At 39.9% G+C, this 13,827-nt stretch overlaps 2 protein-coding genes across 19 annotated transcripts in view; one reads left to right on the top strand and one right to left on the bottom strand.

Annotated features, from left to right (window-relative positions):
* The window catches only part of FUT10 (fucosyltransferase 10), a 293,328-nt gene extending 285,118 nt beyond the window's left edge, over positions 1-8,210 (bottom strand). For all 17 annotated transcript variants that reach the window (XR_003794123.1, XR_003794124.1, XR_003794122.1 and 14 more), the window contains exon 1: positions 6,601-8,210. The gene's annotated coding sequence lies outside the window, so the exon portion shown is untranslated. The remainder of the gene's footprint in view (positions 1-6,600) is intronic.
* Positions 8,211-8,268: 58 nt separating this feature from the next.
* MAK16 (MAK16 homolog) overlaps positions 8,269-13,827 on the top strand; it is a 12,777-nt gene continuing 7,218 nt past the window's right edge. The window contains exons 1-6 of one of the 2 annotated variants that reach the window (XM_029226520.1): positions 8,269-8,358; positions 10,985-11,034; positions 11,127-11,236; positions 11,338-11,402; positions 11,589-11,740; positions 12,481-12,535. In XM_029226520.1, coding sequence (XP_029082353.1) covers positions 8,344-8,358; positions 10,985-11,034; positions 11,127-11,236; positions 11,338-11,402; positions 11,589-11,740; positions 12,481-12,535 — 447 coding nt within the window. In that variant the 5' untranslated portion in view covers positions 8,269-8,343. Of the gene's footprint in view, positions 8,359-10,688; positions 11,035-11,126; positions 11,237-11,337; positions 11,403-11,588; positions 11,741-12,480; positions 12,536-13,827 lie in introns of those variants that run through there. The other variant, XM_029226519.1, reaches the window with a different exon arrangement.

The raw sequence follows: 13,827 nt of genomic DNA, 5'->3' as shown, positions 1-13,827 counted from the left end.
CGTGAAATCACCACCCTACCCCAGCACCACCGCCACCACAAGCAGGGAAGGGAGAAACCAAAGAGGCAGACTGCTCCAGACTGGTGGGCAGCAGGTTCAATAAGCAAAGAAACTTACATCGGAGGCTGTAAGACAAGTAGATTTCCGTACCCACCCACCAAATCTTACAAGTTTACCCAGAAGTTTAACTGGGCTTGGTCATATACACAGTCCATGTGGTCTCAACATTGCATGACTGTCTCCAGGCTGTGTCCCTGGGCAGCTTCTAGATTGGGGAAGGCAAGCAGAGGGCACATTTCAAGGACAGGGAGGGAGTGAGCAGCCGCTGAATGCCCGGGTCCAGTTTGAAGGCCAAACCTGGGGTCACGTCTTTCTGATGACCTTTCCCAACACATGGCTATGATGTCATCCAACATATTCCTACATCCCTCCTATTTCACGCAGAATGATATTTAAATCATGAAACTTAATCAGATTCAAAATCAAATTGGTTTTTGGTGAGGATACTTCATAAGTGGAGTTGTGTATATTGTATATATCATATCAGAATAAGAATTTTGGTTTATCCTCTCCATCTGTGATTTTATGATTGATGGGGTGTACTTTGGACATTCTGCTGATGTAAAATGGTATCTAGTTATATTTGTAATTCACGTTTCACAATTATAAGTTAGAATGAGCACATCGTTTCCTGTGTTTATTGACCATCTGTGTTTCTTTTTCTGTGATGTACCTATTCGCATATTTTGCCCACTTTCTGTTGATGTTTCTCTTTTTTATTGATTAGTAGAAATTCATCATGTGTTCAAGATTCTAATTCTTCTTCAATAATATACATTTCAAATTGCTTATAGTCCCTGTTTTTTCTTTTCATTTTATTTTGACTTTTTAAAAATTAATTAATTAATTAATTTTTATTTTTGGCTGTGTTGGGTCTTTGTTGCTGCACGTGGGCTTTCTCTAGTTGCGGTGAGCGGGCGCTACTCTTCATTGTGGTGCGCAGGCTTCTCATTGCAGTGGCTTCTCTTGTTGCAGAGCATGGGCTATAGGTGCGCAGGCTTCAGTAGTTGTGTCGCATGGGCTCAGTAGTTGTGTCGCTCAGTCTCAGTAGTTGTGGCGCACAGGCTTAGTTGCTCCGCGGCATGTGGGATCTTCCCGGACCAGGGATCGAACCCGTGTCCCCTGCATTGGCAGGTGGATTCTTAACCACTGCACCACCAGGGAAGTCCCTTTATTATGACTTTTAATGCCCACAAGCCTTTCATTTTTGTGAAAGGTTATAATTACTAATCTTTTCCTTTATGGTCTGTGCTATTTGTATCCTAATTAAGAAATCTTTTTCTACACTGAGATCATAATGATATCCTCCTCTATTTTCTTTTTTAATATTTTGTTTTCACATTTAGGTCTTTATTCTTCTACGAAATAAATTTTTATAATATAATATCCAATTTTATCTTTTTCCACATGAATGACCCATTGTCCCAACACAGCTTATTCATAATTCATCCAGTCTGCACTAATCAGCAATGCCGCCTCTGTCATATACTGGCTTTCCTTCTATGAGTAGAAATGTTTCTGGTTCTCTGTTCTGTTCCACTATTCTCTTTCTAAAACTTGGTGCCATTGCACATTGCTGCAAATACTATATCTTTAAAATAAAAATTTTTTTTAGATGTTGGGGGTAGCTTATTAATTAATTTATTTATTTTTGCTGTGTTGGGTCTTTGTTTCTGTGCGAGGGCTTTCTCTAGTTGTGGCAAGCACGGGCCACTCTTCATCGCGGTGCGCGGGCCTCTGTTGTTGCGGAGCACAGGCTCCAGACGTGGAGGCTCAGCAGTTGTGGCTCACGGGCCTAGTTGCTCCGCGGCATGTGTGATCCTCCTAGACCAGGGCTCGACCCCATGTCCCCTGCATTAGCAGGCAGATTCTCAACCACTGCGCCACCAGGGAAGCCCTAAAATAAATTTGGATATCTTGTCAGGAAATGGTATTCACCTTGTTCATCTGTTCCATGCCTCACAATTAGGTGTTTTGTAGCAGGACAGCTATCTCCCTTGAAGGTGGTTGATATTGCCATTGTTAAAAATTATCATGAAAGGCTCCAAAGTAGTCTAACTTATTTCTGACCCACCCTACTACCAAGAACAATTGTTAAAGCTGACAGAATATGATGAAAAGATGACAAAATATGAACACTTGCCAGGCTTACATCCTGAAGGGAAGGGAAAGCCAGAGCAGTGAGCCCACTTATACCCTCAAGGAACCTACATTTTGAAGGTGGCAGTCCAAAGGCCTAGAAGGTGAGCAGAAATATGTAGCTGAAAGGATGCTGAGATGCTGAGCAGAGGTTTCAAGTTTCACAGGGCTGTGGGGAGGAAAAATGGTCTAGGAACCATTAAAAAGGAGGGCAATATATAACTGACTATAATAAAATTTAAGAGACATATGAGACATGTTGAAAAGTTCTAACAGAAGTGTCTTAGTCAATTTTCTACTGATAATAATCGCAACGATAACTCATTCCATAACGTTTTTTTCTTAATACATAGAGCTTTAAGATTACAGGATATTTTTAAAAAACTATTTCAATTTATAACAATATTTCTGGTAGGGAATATGATAGTATAATCAATAAAGCACTTCACAAGATTAAAAATATATTACATTAGGATAAAATTCTGTTGAGGAAATAGAATATATTTTTGTTCAAGAAGAAGGGGAACTATATAATATTTCTGACTGTTAGGGTTTATTCCATTTTTTTAAATTAAAGATTTTTGTTTTCAAATCTCTATGATATTTAGGTTCCAAGAATCCAAATGTAATCTTCTAACATGTCCATGTTTATAATATACCATAAATTACATAATTTTAACTATTTAAATTTACGATGAAAATTCCTAGGTATCAGTTTAATAATGTGTGATGGAGCACACAGTTTTCCAAAATTATTTTAGGGAGCACCCCAGAAAAAAAGGTCAACATTACAGCTCTAAGGTGATCTCACCAGGTTCATGGTTTTAATGAACTCCAAATGTATATCTATAGTGCTATTTCTCCCCTGAATCCAGAGTTGTATACTAACTGCCTTTTCAGCATTTTCAGTTGTATATCTAATTTGGCATTTTGAACTTAACAAGTCCAAAACTGACCACCCACCAAATTTGCACACTTCCCAGCACATTCTGGTCACCTAGCTAGCTGCTCAGACCCTAAATGGCAGAGTCATCATTGACTCTTTGCTTTCTCTCACATTCCACATCCAATCCATCTGCAAATCTTCTGAACCATACCTTAAAAATATATCCTACTACCTTCTAACTACCTAAATTCAACCACTGTTAACATTTGGTGCCATTTGCTTGGCCATTCTTTCTCTGTTGGTCTATGTGTGTGTTTGTGCGTATGTCTGTATACACACACACACACACACACACACACACACCTACACATACATATTTTTTTCTATTTCTTTTAGATCCTTTGCATTTCCATATACACTTCACGATCAGCTTGTCAAATTCTATAAGCATCTTATTGGAATTATGATTTAGAAGGCACCGGATCTATAGATCAAACAGTGGAGAACAGATTTCTTAATGATAGTGAAACATTCAAGTCTTGAACATAATATATCTCTCCACTAAAAAAACTGTCTCAACAAAGTTTTTGAAGTAGAAATCTGGTGTCAGGATTTTTGAAAGCCTCCAGTTTGTTTTACTGTGAAGGCGAGGCTGACTACACTTGTGCCTAATTTGGCCCCAGTCTGCTCCCCAGTCTCATGTCCTTTCTCTCTCCCCTTTTCTCACCACCCTCTGGCCCACACGTTCCCCGTGCTACTCCTTGATCACTCCAAGCATCTTATCTCTGGGACTCTGCATTTGCTCTTTATTTGCCTTAACAGATACTCATACGTTTTCATATGACTTATTCCCTCACTTCACTGAGGTTCCCTAGATATCATTTCCTCTGAATCCTTCTCTGATTACCCATTCTAAAAGAGCATCATCCTTTCCATCTCTGTTCACTGACCTAGCTTTATTATTTTTTTTTATAACATCACCACTGCCTGACATCACGTCATATAATTTGTTTATTTGCTTACTATCTGTCTCCTCGCTACCAAGTAAGCTCCATGAGAGCATAGATCCTTTTTTTTTTCACTGCTGCATCTCCAGCACCTAGAACTGTATCTGGCACATAGCAGGTACTCCAAATTATTTGATGAATTAACCAAAGGCTTTTGGAAGGAAAGGAGTGAAAGAAAACATTTACTTCTCACTTAATAGCCTTTAGAAAATAAGCTAGCCTGCATTCTTGTATTACTTGTAATTATTTTTTAAAAAATATGTCTCACTTTGAGGATGTTTCTATATTCTGCATTTCCATTTGAAGTCCTCACTCTTTAGGAGGAAAACTTGTTAAAAGCCATTTCTAAGGTGGTTGCAAGTCAAGTTTATTTACCAAAAAACCGTTACAGCTAAAAAACGAACTCAGTAAGTTGCAGAATACAAAATCAATATACAAAAACCTATTGCATTTCTATACACTAATAATGAACTATCAAAAAGAGAAATTAAGAAAACAATCCCATCTACAATTGCATCAAAAAGAATAAAATACCTAGGAATAAATTTAACCAAGGAAGTGAAAGATCTGTACACTAAAACTGTAAGACATTAATGAATGAAACTGAAGAAAATGCAAATAAATGCAAAGATATTCTGTGCTTATGTATTAGAATTAATATTGTTTAAGTGTCCATACTACCCAAAGCAATCTACAAATTCAGTGCAATCCCTATCAAAATTCCAATGGTATTTTTCAGAGAAATAGAACAATCCTAAAATTTGTATGGAACCACAAAGACCCCAAATAGCCAAAACAATCTTGAGAAAGAAGAACAATGCTGGAGGCATCATGCTCCCTGATTTCAAACTATATTATGAAGTTATAGTAATAAAAAAACAGTATGTTATTGGCATGAAAACAAACACACTGATCATTGGAACAGAATACAAAGCCCAGAAATAATCCATGCTTATATGGTCAATTAACATACAACAAAGAGCGAAGAACATACAGTGAAAAAAGGACTATCTCTTCAATAAACAGTGCTGGGAAAACAGGACAGCCACATTCAAAAGAGTAAAACTGGACGACTATCTTACACCATACACAAAAATCAACCCCAAATGGATTAAAGACTTGAATGTAAGACCTAAAACCATAAAGCTCCAAGAAGAAAACGCAGGTGGTAAGCTCCTTGTCATCAGTCTTGGCGATGATTTTTCAGATCTGACACCAAAAGGAAAGGTAACAGGAGCAAAAACAAACAAGTGAGACTACACTAAACTAAAAAGCTTCTGCACAGCAAAGGAAACCATCAACAAAATGAAGAGGCGGCCTACTAAATGGGAAAACATACTTGCAAATCATGTTTGATAGGGGGTTAAAATCCAAAATATATTAAAAAAACTCATACAACTCAATAGCAAACAATCTGATTAAAAAATGGGCAGAAGATCTGAATAGACATTTTTCCAAAGAAGACACACAAGATGGGCAACAGGTACATGAAAAGATGCTCAACATCACTAATCATCAGGGAAATGGAAATCAAAGACACAATGAAATACCCTCTCACCCACACAAGTGTTGGTGAAAATGTGGAGAAAAGGGAACCCTCTTGCACTGTTGGTGGGAATGTCAATTGGTGCAGCCACTGTGGAAAACAATATGGAAGTTCCTCCAAGAGTTAAAAATAGAACCACCATGTGATCCAGTAATTCCACTTCTGGGTATTTATCCAAAGAAAATGAATACACTAACTCAAAAAGATGTATGCACTCCCATATTCATTGCAGTATTATTTACCATAGCCAAGATACGGAAACAACCGAAGTGTTTATCGATGGATGAATTTAAAAAGATAATGTAGTATATATGTACAATGGAGTATTACTCAGCCATAAAAAATGAAACCCTACCATTTGCAACAACATGGATGGACCTTGAGAGCATTACGCTAAGTTAAATAAGTCAGAGAAAGACAAATACCCTACGATCTTACTTACATATGGAACCTCAAAACAAAACCAAACAACAGAGCTCATACAGAGAAAAGATTGGTGGTGGCCAGAGGGGAGGGGTGGGATGGGGGCAAAATGCTCCAAGGGGGACAAAAGGCACAAACTTTCAGTTATAAAATAACTAAGTCATGGGGAGATTATATATATACATATGTCATGGGGATATACATATATATATATAACATATAATCAGCATGGTGACTGTAATTAATCATACTCTTGCAAACTTGAAAGTTGCTGAGAGTAGATTTTTTTTAAAAAATCAGAATTAGTCTGTATTCTAAAACACATACACACAATTTGTACCAATTAAATAAAATAAAGTTGAAAGGGGATATAAGTTTTCTTTTTTTAAACAGACAATAGTAAAATACTATAGCCAACTCACTATACACAAAAATCATGAATGGCAGCTTTGCATTACAATCTCCAATATCTTACTCATAACATTTCATGTAATATGTCAATTACACCTCAATTAAAAAAAATTATTTACGGGACTCACCTGTTGGTGGTGAGCAGGGACGGAGTGTTATAGTAAATCATACTGAAAACACACACTATTTCCCCTACTTAATTCGGGGAGTGTGCTGTAGTCCAGGTGGTGAGTCTCATCCAGCTTTTGAGTTCTTCCACATTTTCCAAACTTCCAATCCAGTTTTAAACTTGATTTTACTAAAATAAAAGGGTACGGGTATTTCTAGTATGACTTTCCTCTGGTCTCTAAACCAGCCTTGCATAAGGCAGTAGGCTAGTGACAACCATCACACTGGTTCTTTACGAAGCAATGTAAACTATGCTTTTAACATACTGTTACCAAATCCAAGCTCCTACTGCCCGCTGCATGGCAGGCCAATGAATCAAAAGATGAGTTACTGAAGCAAGGAAGAGCAATTTTATTCGGAAAGCCAGCGGATGGAGAAGATAGTGGCTTTCTTTACACTAAAAGGGGAAGGGGTGTGGCTGACTGCTGCAAACTTCTTGGGGCCATAATTCTTCGTTCTTGCAGCCAGTCCACTAGGTCAGGTCAGGATGCTCCTATTAGCCTCCAACAAGGCAAACGTTCTCTGCTCTGCAACTTTTTATCTCTATATGAATGGGAAAGTGTTACACCTTTAAAGGTCAGAGCCTTGAGGATGGGCTCTCCCGCATATTTCAGGCTACAGGCAACATTCTTTTAGTTATTAAGCTGTAGCAAAAGCAAGAGAATACAAAGGTGAACGTAAAAGCAGCAGATCCAATATGGAGTCACATTTGTGCTTCTCTGTTACAATAATACCTGTAGTCCTTGCATACACCCATTTTTCTAATGGGAAACAGCTTTGCTGAAGGTTGACTGACATGCCCCAAAACATCTAGTAAACTGAAGTTGGTTTTTATAACCTAAATTTGGCTCCCCAAACCAGTGCTAAATCAATGCTTTCTAACAGGGTGGTTCTAATGCCTAGTTTTCATCTGCATGCAACAAAATTATACTATTTATGATATACTAAATTATTTTATAATGTGATATGCAAACTAAGGGCCATCCTTATTCTGGGATTGTGCCTTTCTTACTCTACTGGTATTGAAGTGGCTTTTCTTTTGAAAAACGGTATGAGCTAGTAAAGATTTTCTTCTTCCCCTGTCAAAAGAAAAAGCGGGGAGGGGGGGGAATATCTGACCCAGGAATTTCAAAAGTCAGGACCCAATACCACACCAAACGGGGGGGGGGGTAAGTGCGGAAGCGAGGGTCTTAAGTCTAAAAAGCCCGCGTTTGAGGTCCACAGACTCGGCGAAGGAGCGAGAACACTGCAGCCCCGACGGCCCGGAGCTGAGGCCCCGCCGGCGGCGGTGCGCGCCCCGCGGAGGGAAGGCCCAGCGGGCGGGGCCGGCGGCTAACACTCAGGGACCGTCAAACCGCTCGATGGACAGGGGCGCTCCCGGCGCTCTCGGCCTCCGCCCTTCGAAATGCCGCCGGCTCCTGCGCGCGCTCCCACGAGCCCTTAGCCGGGCTTACAGTCCCAAGGGGAGCCGGGGACAAAACCTAAGCGGTACGAACGTGCGGTGACAATCCAGTGGCGGCGGTGACCTGGCAGCGCAGGCAGAAGTTAGACCGCTCCTCAGTCAAGGAGCGCCGCGTAATTCCCCTTGCAAAACTCAGAACTCTCGCGATAGGCGAGACTGGGATTCCCGGAAGTGATTCTCCGGAAGCAGTATGGTTGCTTCCCTGCCCTGGCCAGGCTCTGCCCGCTGAACCGCTGACAAGATGCAGTCAGATGATGTGAGTCTTTTTGCGCTGCCACCCGGGTTTTATGAAGTGTGTCTCGCTCGCTTTAGGAGACTCAGAAGCCACCTACTCAGCTGGCCCATTAGCGTAGGGTGGCTCCGGAAGCGAGGCTTCCAGAGCCCTGATTTCCGAGCGTGGGGCCCTCACGTGTCTACCCGGGCACTTCAGGGTTAAGGGGTCAGGACACCGCCACCTCAACCCCCAGGGTCGGCGTACCCAGGCCTTGGTGACTAGCAAGGAAGGACTTTGTGTATGGTCCCCTGGGGACTCGGGAGGCGGCGGGGTAGGGGGTGGGTGGCGGCCTGGGGGACGGTACGGTGAAGTTTAGACACCAAATTTAAGCATCCTTTTCAACCATGTGCACGGTACTTTTCAACCTGCTTTTCCTGTGTTAGGTTTTTTTTACGTTTGCTCCACTCTCTGCCCGCGTCAAAATTTTGGAAGCATCCTAGATTTATTCGTTTAGTTATTTGTATGAGATATATTCAAGCGCCTACAGTGTGCCAAGAGTAATTACTGGAGATTTGGTTGTTATTAAGCCAGGCAAAAGACCTCTATTTTACTGTAGCTCTGGCGGGGGAGACAGTAAACATGTGAACAAATTAAATACAGTTGAACCGTGTACTACTACTATGAAAGAAACATCGGGTTGATGCGGATAGGGCTGATTAGGGAAGGTTTCTCTGAATAGAAGGTATCTGAGGCGAGATCTAAAAGATGAGAAGGAACCGCCACTGGGGGCTGAGGGAAAAGCAATCAATCTGGGCAGTAAGAACAGTAAAATACAAAGATCTGGAGGTAAGAGAGAAGGAATGTGGTAAAGGACATTAGTGTGACTGTGTTATAGAAATCAAGGGAAGAAAGGTAGGGAGTGAAGTTGGGTATCTTTGCAGGACAAGATCATGTAGAGTCTTGGAGGAGGTGTTTTAAGGCTTTTTTAAATGAGAAGTGACATCTGATTTACGTTTGTGAAAATGTCTCTGGTTGTGTGAAAGGCTGTCTAAGGAGACAGCCATGATGAAAGTAGCTTCAACTAAGGTGGGAGTGGTCATGAAAAGAAATGGATGAATTAGAGATCTGTTTTATCATTGTAACCGGCAAGACTTGGTTATGGATGAAATGAAGAAGGGAAAAATCAAGGGATTTTTGGATTTGAACAAACCGTTCAGTGGTGGTTTTATTTATGGAGGTGGGGAAGACTAGGGAAGGAACCCAGTATTCTTTTGAGAGGTGTGGAATTGAGAGCTCCATTTGGACCTGTGAATGTGTTTGATGCCTTTTAGACATTCAAGTGGAGATGTCAAGTAAGCAGCTGCATGTATATACAAATCTGGTGCTCTGAAGAGAAGTTTGACCAGGAGATGACAGTTTGGGAGTCATCAACCTGGAGATGATATTTAAAGCCACAAACTAGAATTAGCTCCTACTTCTCCAGTTTCATTTCCTCTTACCTGTTTCCCACCATCCCCTGCCAAACACACATCCTGTAATATTCCAAAAATGTTGTTCCATTCTTTAATGCTTCTTTGTGTTTTTCCCTTTAACTACTTCAGAGCCTTTCCCACTTCATCCAGGCAGCTCACTCAAAGGCTCTCATGCTGTTACACACCTCTACTGTGGCATTTAGATTGCTGCTTTGTGATGCTTTGTTTACATCTCTTTTTCTGTAGCTAGAAAGAAAAAGCTTTTTAAGGATTGTACCATCCTTCATTCAGCACGTGCCTGAGTGCCTCCTGTGTGTCAGGACTTTGAAATGTCAGTGTCTTACATAAGTATTAAGTGTACAATAAATGCTGAATGAATATAGAGCATATGAGTTAGTGGAGGATAGCAACAGAGGATCTTCCTTGTCAATGAGATAAAATCATGGTATGTGTGGTACGTATATCCAAAAATCTAGTAGTGTGTGATAACGATGCATAATGAACACATTAAGTAAAAAAAAAAAAAAAAAGTCACTACTATATATATAATCTCATATTGTTTAAAATATACATGTAGGCATGCTAGTTGGTATAATATACAAATTAAAATACTACGAAATTGGGGCTTCCCTGGTGGCGCAGTGGTTGAGAATCTGCCTGCTAATGCAGGGGACACAGGTTCGAGCCCTAGTCTGGGAAGATCCCACATCCCGCAGAGCAACTAGGCCCGTGAGCCACAACTACTGAGCCTGCGCGTGTGGAGCCTGTGCTCCACAACAAGAGAGGCCGCGATAGTGAGAGGCCCGCGTACCGCGATGAAGAGTGGCCCCCGCTTGCCACAACTAGAGAAAGCCCTCACACAGAAATGAAGACCCAACACAGCAAAAATAAATAAATAAACTAATAAACTCCTACCCCCAACATCTAAAAAAAAAAAAAATACTACAAAATTGTATCTCTGGGCAGTAAGGTTATGGTTATCGCTAATTTGTATTTACTTTTCCTACAAGAATCTGTTATTTGTGTAAAAAACAAATAAATCAGACTATTTTACAAAGCATTTCTTTGTCCTCTCATTCTTCAAAGACTCATTTCCTCAGTAAAGCAGGGTGCTGCCCTAGCGCATTGTTCTCTTGGATTAATATGGCATCTGCTAGGTAAGAGCAATTGAAATGGGTTTCTACTCTGTCTTGCAGGTTATCTGGGATACACTAGGAAACAAGCAATTTTGTTCCTTCAAAATAAGGTGAGTCTAGATTTTCAACTTGGATACAGATTCCGTCAGTTGCCCTCTTGGCATCCCATCTTATAATCTTTGCTCTTTTCCTCTCATTCTAGAACCAAGACTCAGAGTTTTTGCAGAAATGAATACAGCCTGACTGGACTGTGTAATCGGTCGTCCTGTCCCCTGGCAAACAGTCAGTATGCCACTATCAAAGAAGAGAAAGGTAACTCCTCGGTTTTAACTTCCAAGAGAAGTACTCAACAGCTTTTAAAAGGATATTTTTTAGTCTCTCCGTAAATAATAATAAAACTATTTATCCTGCAGGACAGTGCTACTTGTATATGAAGGTTATAGAACGAGCAGCTTTCCCTAGGCGTCTCTGGGAACGGGTAAGACTTAGGACATAAAATCATGACGACCATTGATCAAGAGCAAAAAGGCCACATGCTTTTCTCACTTCCTTGACCACGTCTACCTTAAATTCTTGGAGCCGTCCTTATTAGGCCCCGTAAGTGTCGTTAACAGCGAAGACTTAATATGACCCTTGCCCTTCAAGCTTCCTTTCTGTTTAACAGGTCCGGCTTCATAAAAACTATGAGAAAGCACTGGAGCAAATAGATGAAAATCTAATTTACTGGCCCCGTTTCATTCGACACAAATGTAAGCAGAGATTCACCAAGATCACCCAGTACCTAATTCGAATTAGAAAACTTACACTAAAGCGGCAGTGAGTATTGATCGTTCATTTATTTGTTTTTAGATTACCTTTCCATGCATCTTATTATGAAGCTGAGATATTGTGAAACCTCTAGTAATGTTTTCTGTTAAGTTCAACTTTGGGTAATTTTTTATGACTTGCTAAGCAGCAGTAGCTTTACCACAGATTAAAGTTGTGCCCTTTAATTTTGCAGGATTTTAAAAACAGTAGACTACAACTTGATTATCAGCTTCAGAAAATTGTCTTTTTAACCCTGAGGGAATTCTAAAATTAGGGAGTTGAAAATGATCTTAAAAATGTGAAATGGAGTGTAAGAACTTTACTGTGGGTTCATTGAAAACTTACTTTTTTAAGTGATATGAAATCCACAGAATTAATTGCATGCCGTCTTTAAGGAGTGATAGGCCCTAATTCATTGTGACCTGCAGAGAAAGCTAGAGATGTCAATCTTCTGTAGAAAATTATTTTTTCTTAGCTTGCGGAAGCATTAATCTTTAGCACTGTAAATGCCCTCAGAAGTTTCAGGATGCCTAAGGCATCCTGAAACAGCCATGTATATGAACAATGTCATATATGTAAAAATGCCTGACTTTTTATAGCATTAACTATCTAGAAAATTTTATGTAATCTTGCTATATTTAGCTGAGCCCTACAAAATCAATTCCAATCCTTTTTTTTCTTCTTTTTTTTTAAAGGAACGTGTAGAACATGTAATTGGGGTTTCTGATCATGTGTTTTATTTCCCATAGGAGGAAACTTGTTCCTTTGAGTAAGAAGGTGGAACGGAGGGAAAAAAGAAGAGAGGTAACTTATTCTGATAATCGTAGGTTCTGTATTTTCATTGAGGGTAGGGCTGTAGTCAGGTAGTCAGGTCTCATGAGAACGATTCAGTCACTGCTGTCTGTGAACCATTCGGGCCCTAGATTATGGACAACAGTATTAGTTGCATATGCTATCTGATATTCCATATCTGAAGATTATGACTTTCAGGGCAGGTTAAAATGTGGGTACTTTGGGGGTATGTGTAATGGAGAACAGAAAAAATACCTTAAATAGAGATCCACAGCTCCTTGTCTGAAATTCTTGAGGTCACATTTAGAATTCTGGTATGTTGCCAATCTTATGTTTTACATATTACCCTCAGCCAGCTTTGAGCATTCTCATTAAACACACTAGTAGCTGTGCAGTGAAATATAACAATGTTTCACTAGATGAATCCACACTAGATGGAATTTAAAAAATGTTTTTTTAAGGAGCCTCATGTCAGTTCAGGTCATATTAGGCATTTAAACTGGGTTTTTGGGGTTCTGAAATTGCTGCTAAGGGATTAATAGGGATTAATTGGGATTATTGGTTTCTTTGAAGTAAACTTGTCAGCTTTGTTACTGAAGTAGTGAGCAGTGATGATAATATTTTGCTATCCACGGAGAATCTAGTCAGGAAATTCCAGCCTTTGTCATAGAGAGCAGTCTGCCAGTCCACCTCATGAGACCTCACTCAGGCTGAGTATTCTTATGCTTTTAAATTAGCTTTTCCTGACAAGTTCACATTTTCAGTAATTCTAGCTATTTGCTTTGCTTACCATTCTTCCACCAACAGACATTTACCTCATCATTTGTCATATCCTATCAAGGAATAGCTTTAATAATCTTGATGCTTTTGTTTCCATTAATCACATAGAGTTCTGTATCTCAAACCTGTTATATCATTCGTCTCCAAACTTATTTTTTTGGTGCCGAAACCCAGGATTGAATCTCCAAACTTTTTTGATCACTCACCCCATCAATAAAATTTTTGAACATATGCTCCCCAATATATTACTTGTAAATGTTATTATACATGTATATTTGCACTAATAGGTGTACTATAAGTAAAAGTTTGTGATGTAGTGAAGTGAAGGTTTGGTTCTCAGCAGTGTAAATTTGCCTTTAAGGGCTGTTATAAGTGATAAGAAAGCTCAGAGACAGACAGAAAGGAGGGCCTTTTTTTTTTTTTTTTTTTTTTTTTTTTTTTTTTTTCTGGGCCTCTCGCCTTTCGCTTCCTTCCCGTTCGGTACGGGGGGCCGCGGGCGCCCGGGATGCGGCGTCGACCATGGA

This window comes from Monodon monoceros, unplaced genomic scaffold, assembly GCF_005190385.1.
Source record: "Monodon monoceros isolate NGI ecotype Baffin Bay Population unplaced genomic scaffold, NGI_Narwhal_1 Super_Scaffold_17, whole genome shotgun sequence".
Taxonomy (NCBI): domain Eukaryota; kingdom Metazoa; phylum Chordata; class Mammalia; order Artiodactyla; family Monodontidae; genus Monodon; species Monodon monoceros.
Note: the sequence above shows the minus strand (reverse complement) of the source record. Positions and strands in the feature narration are given on the sequence as shown.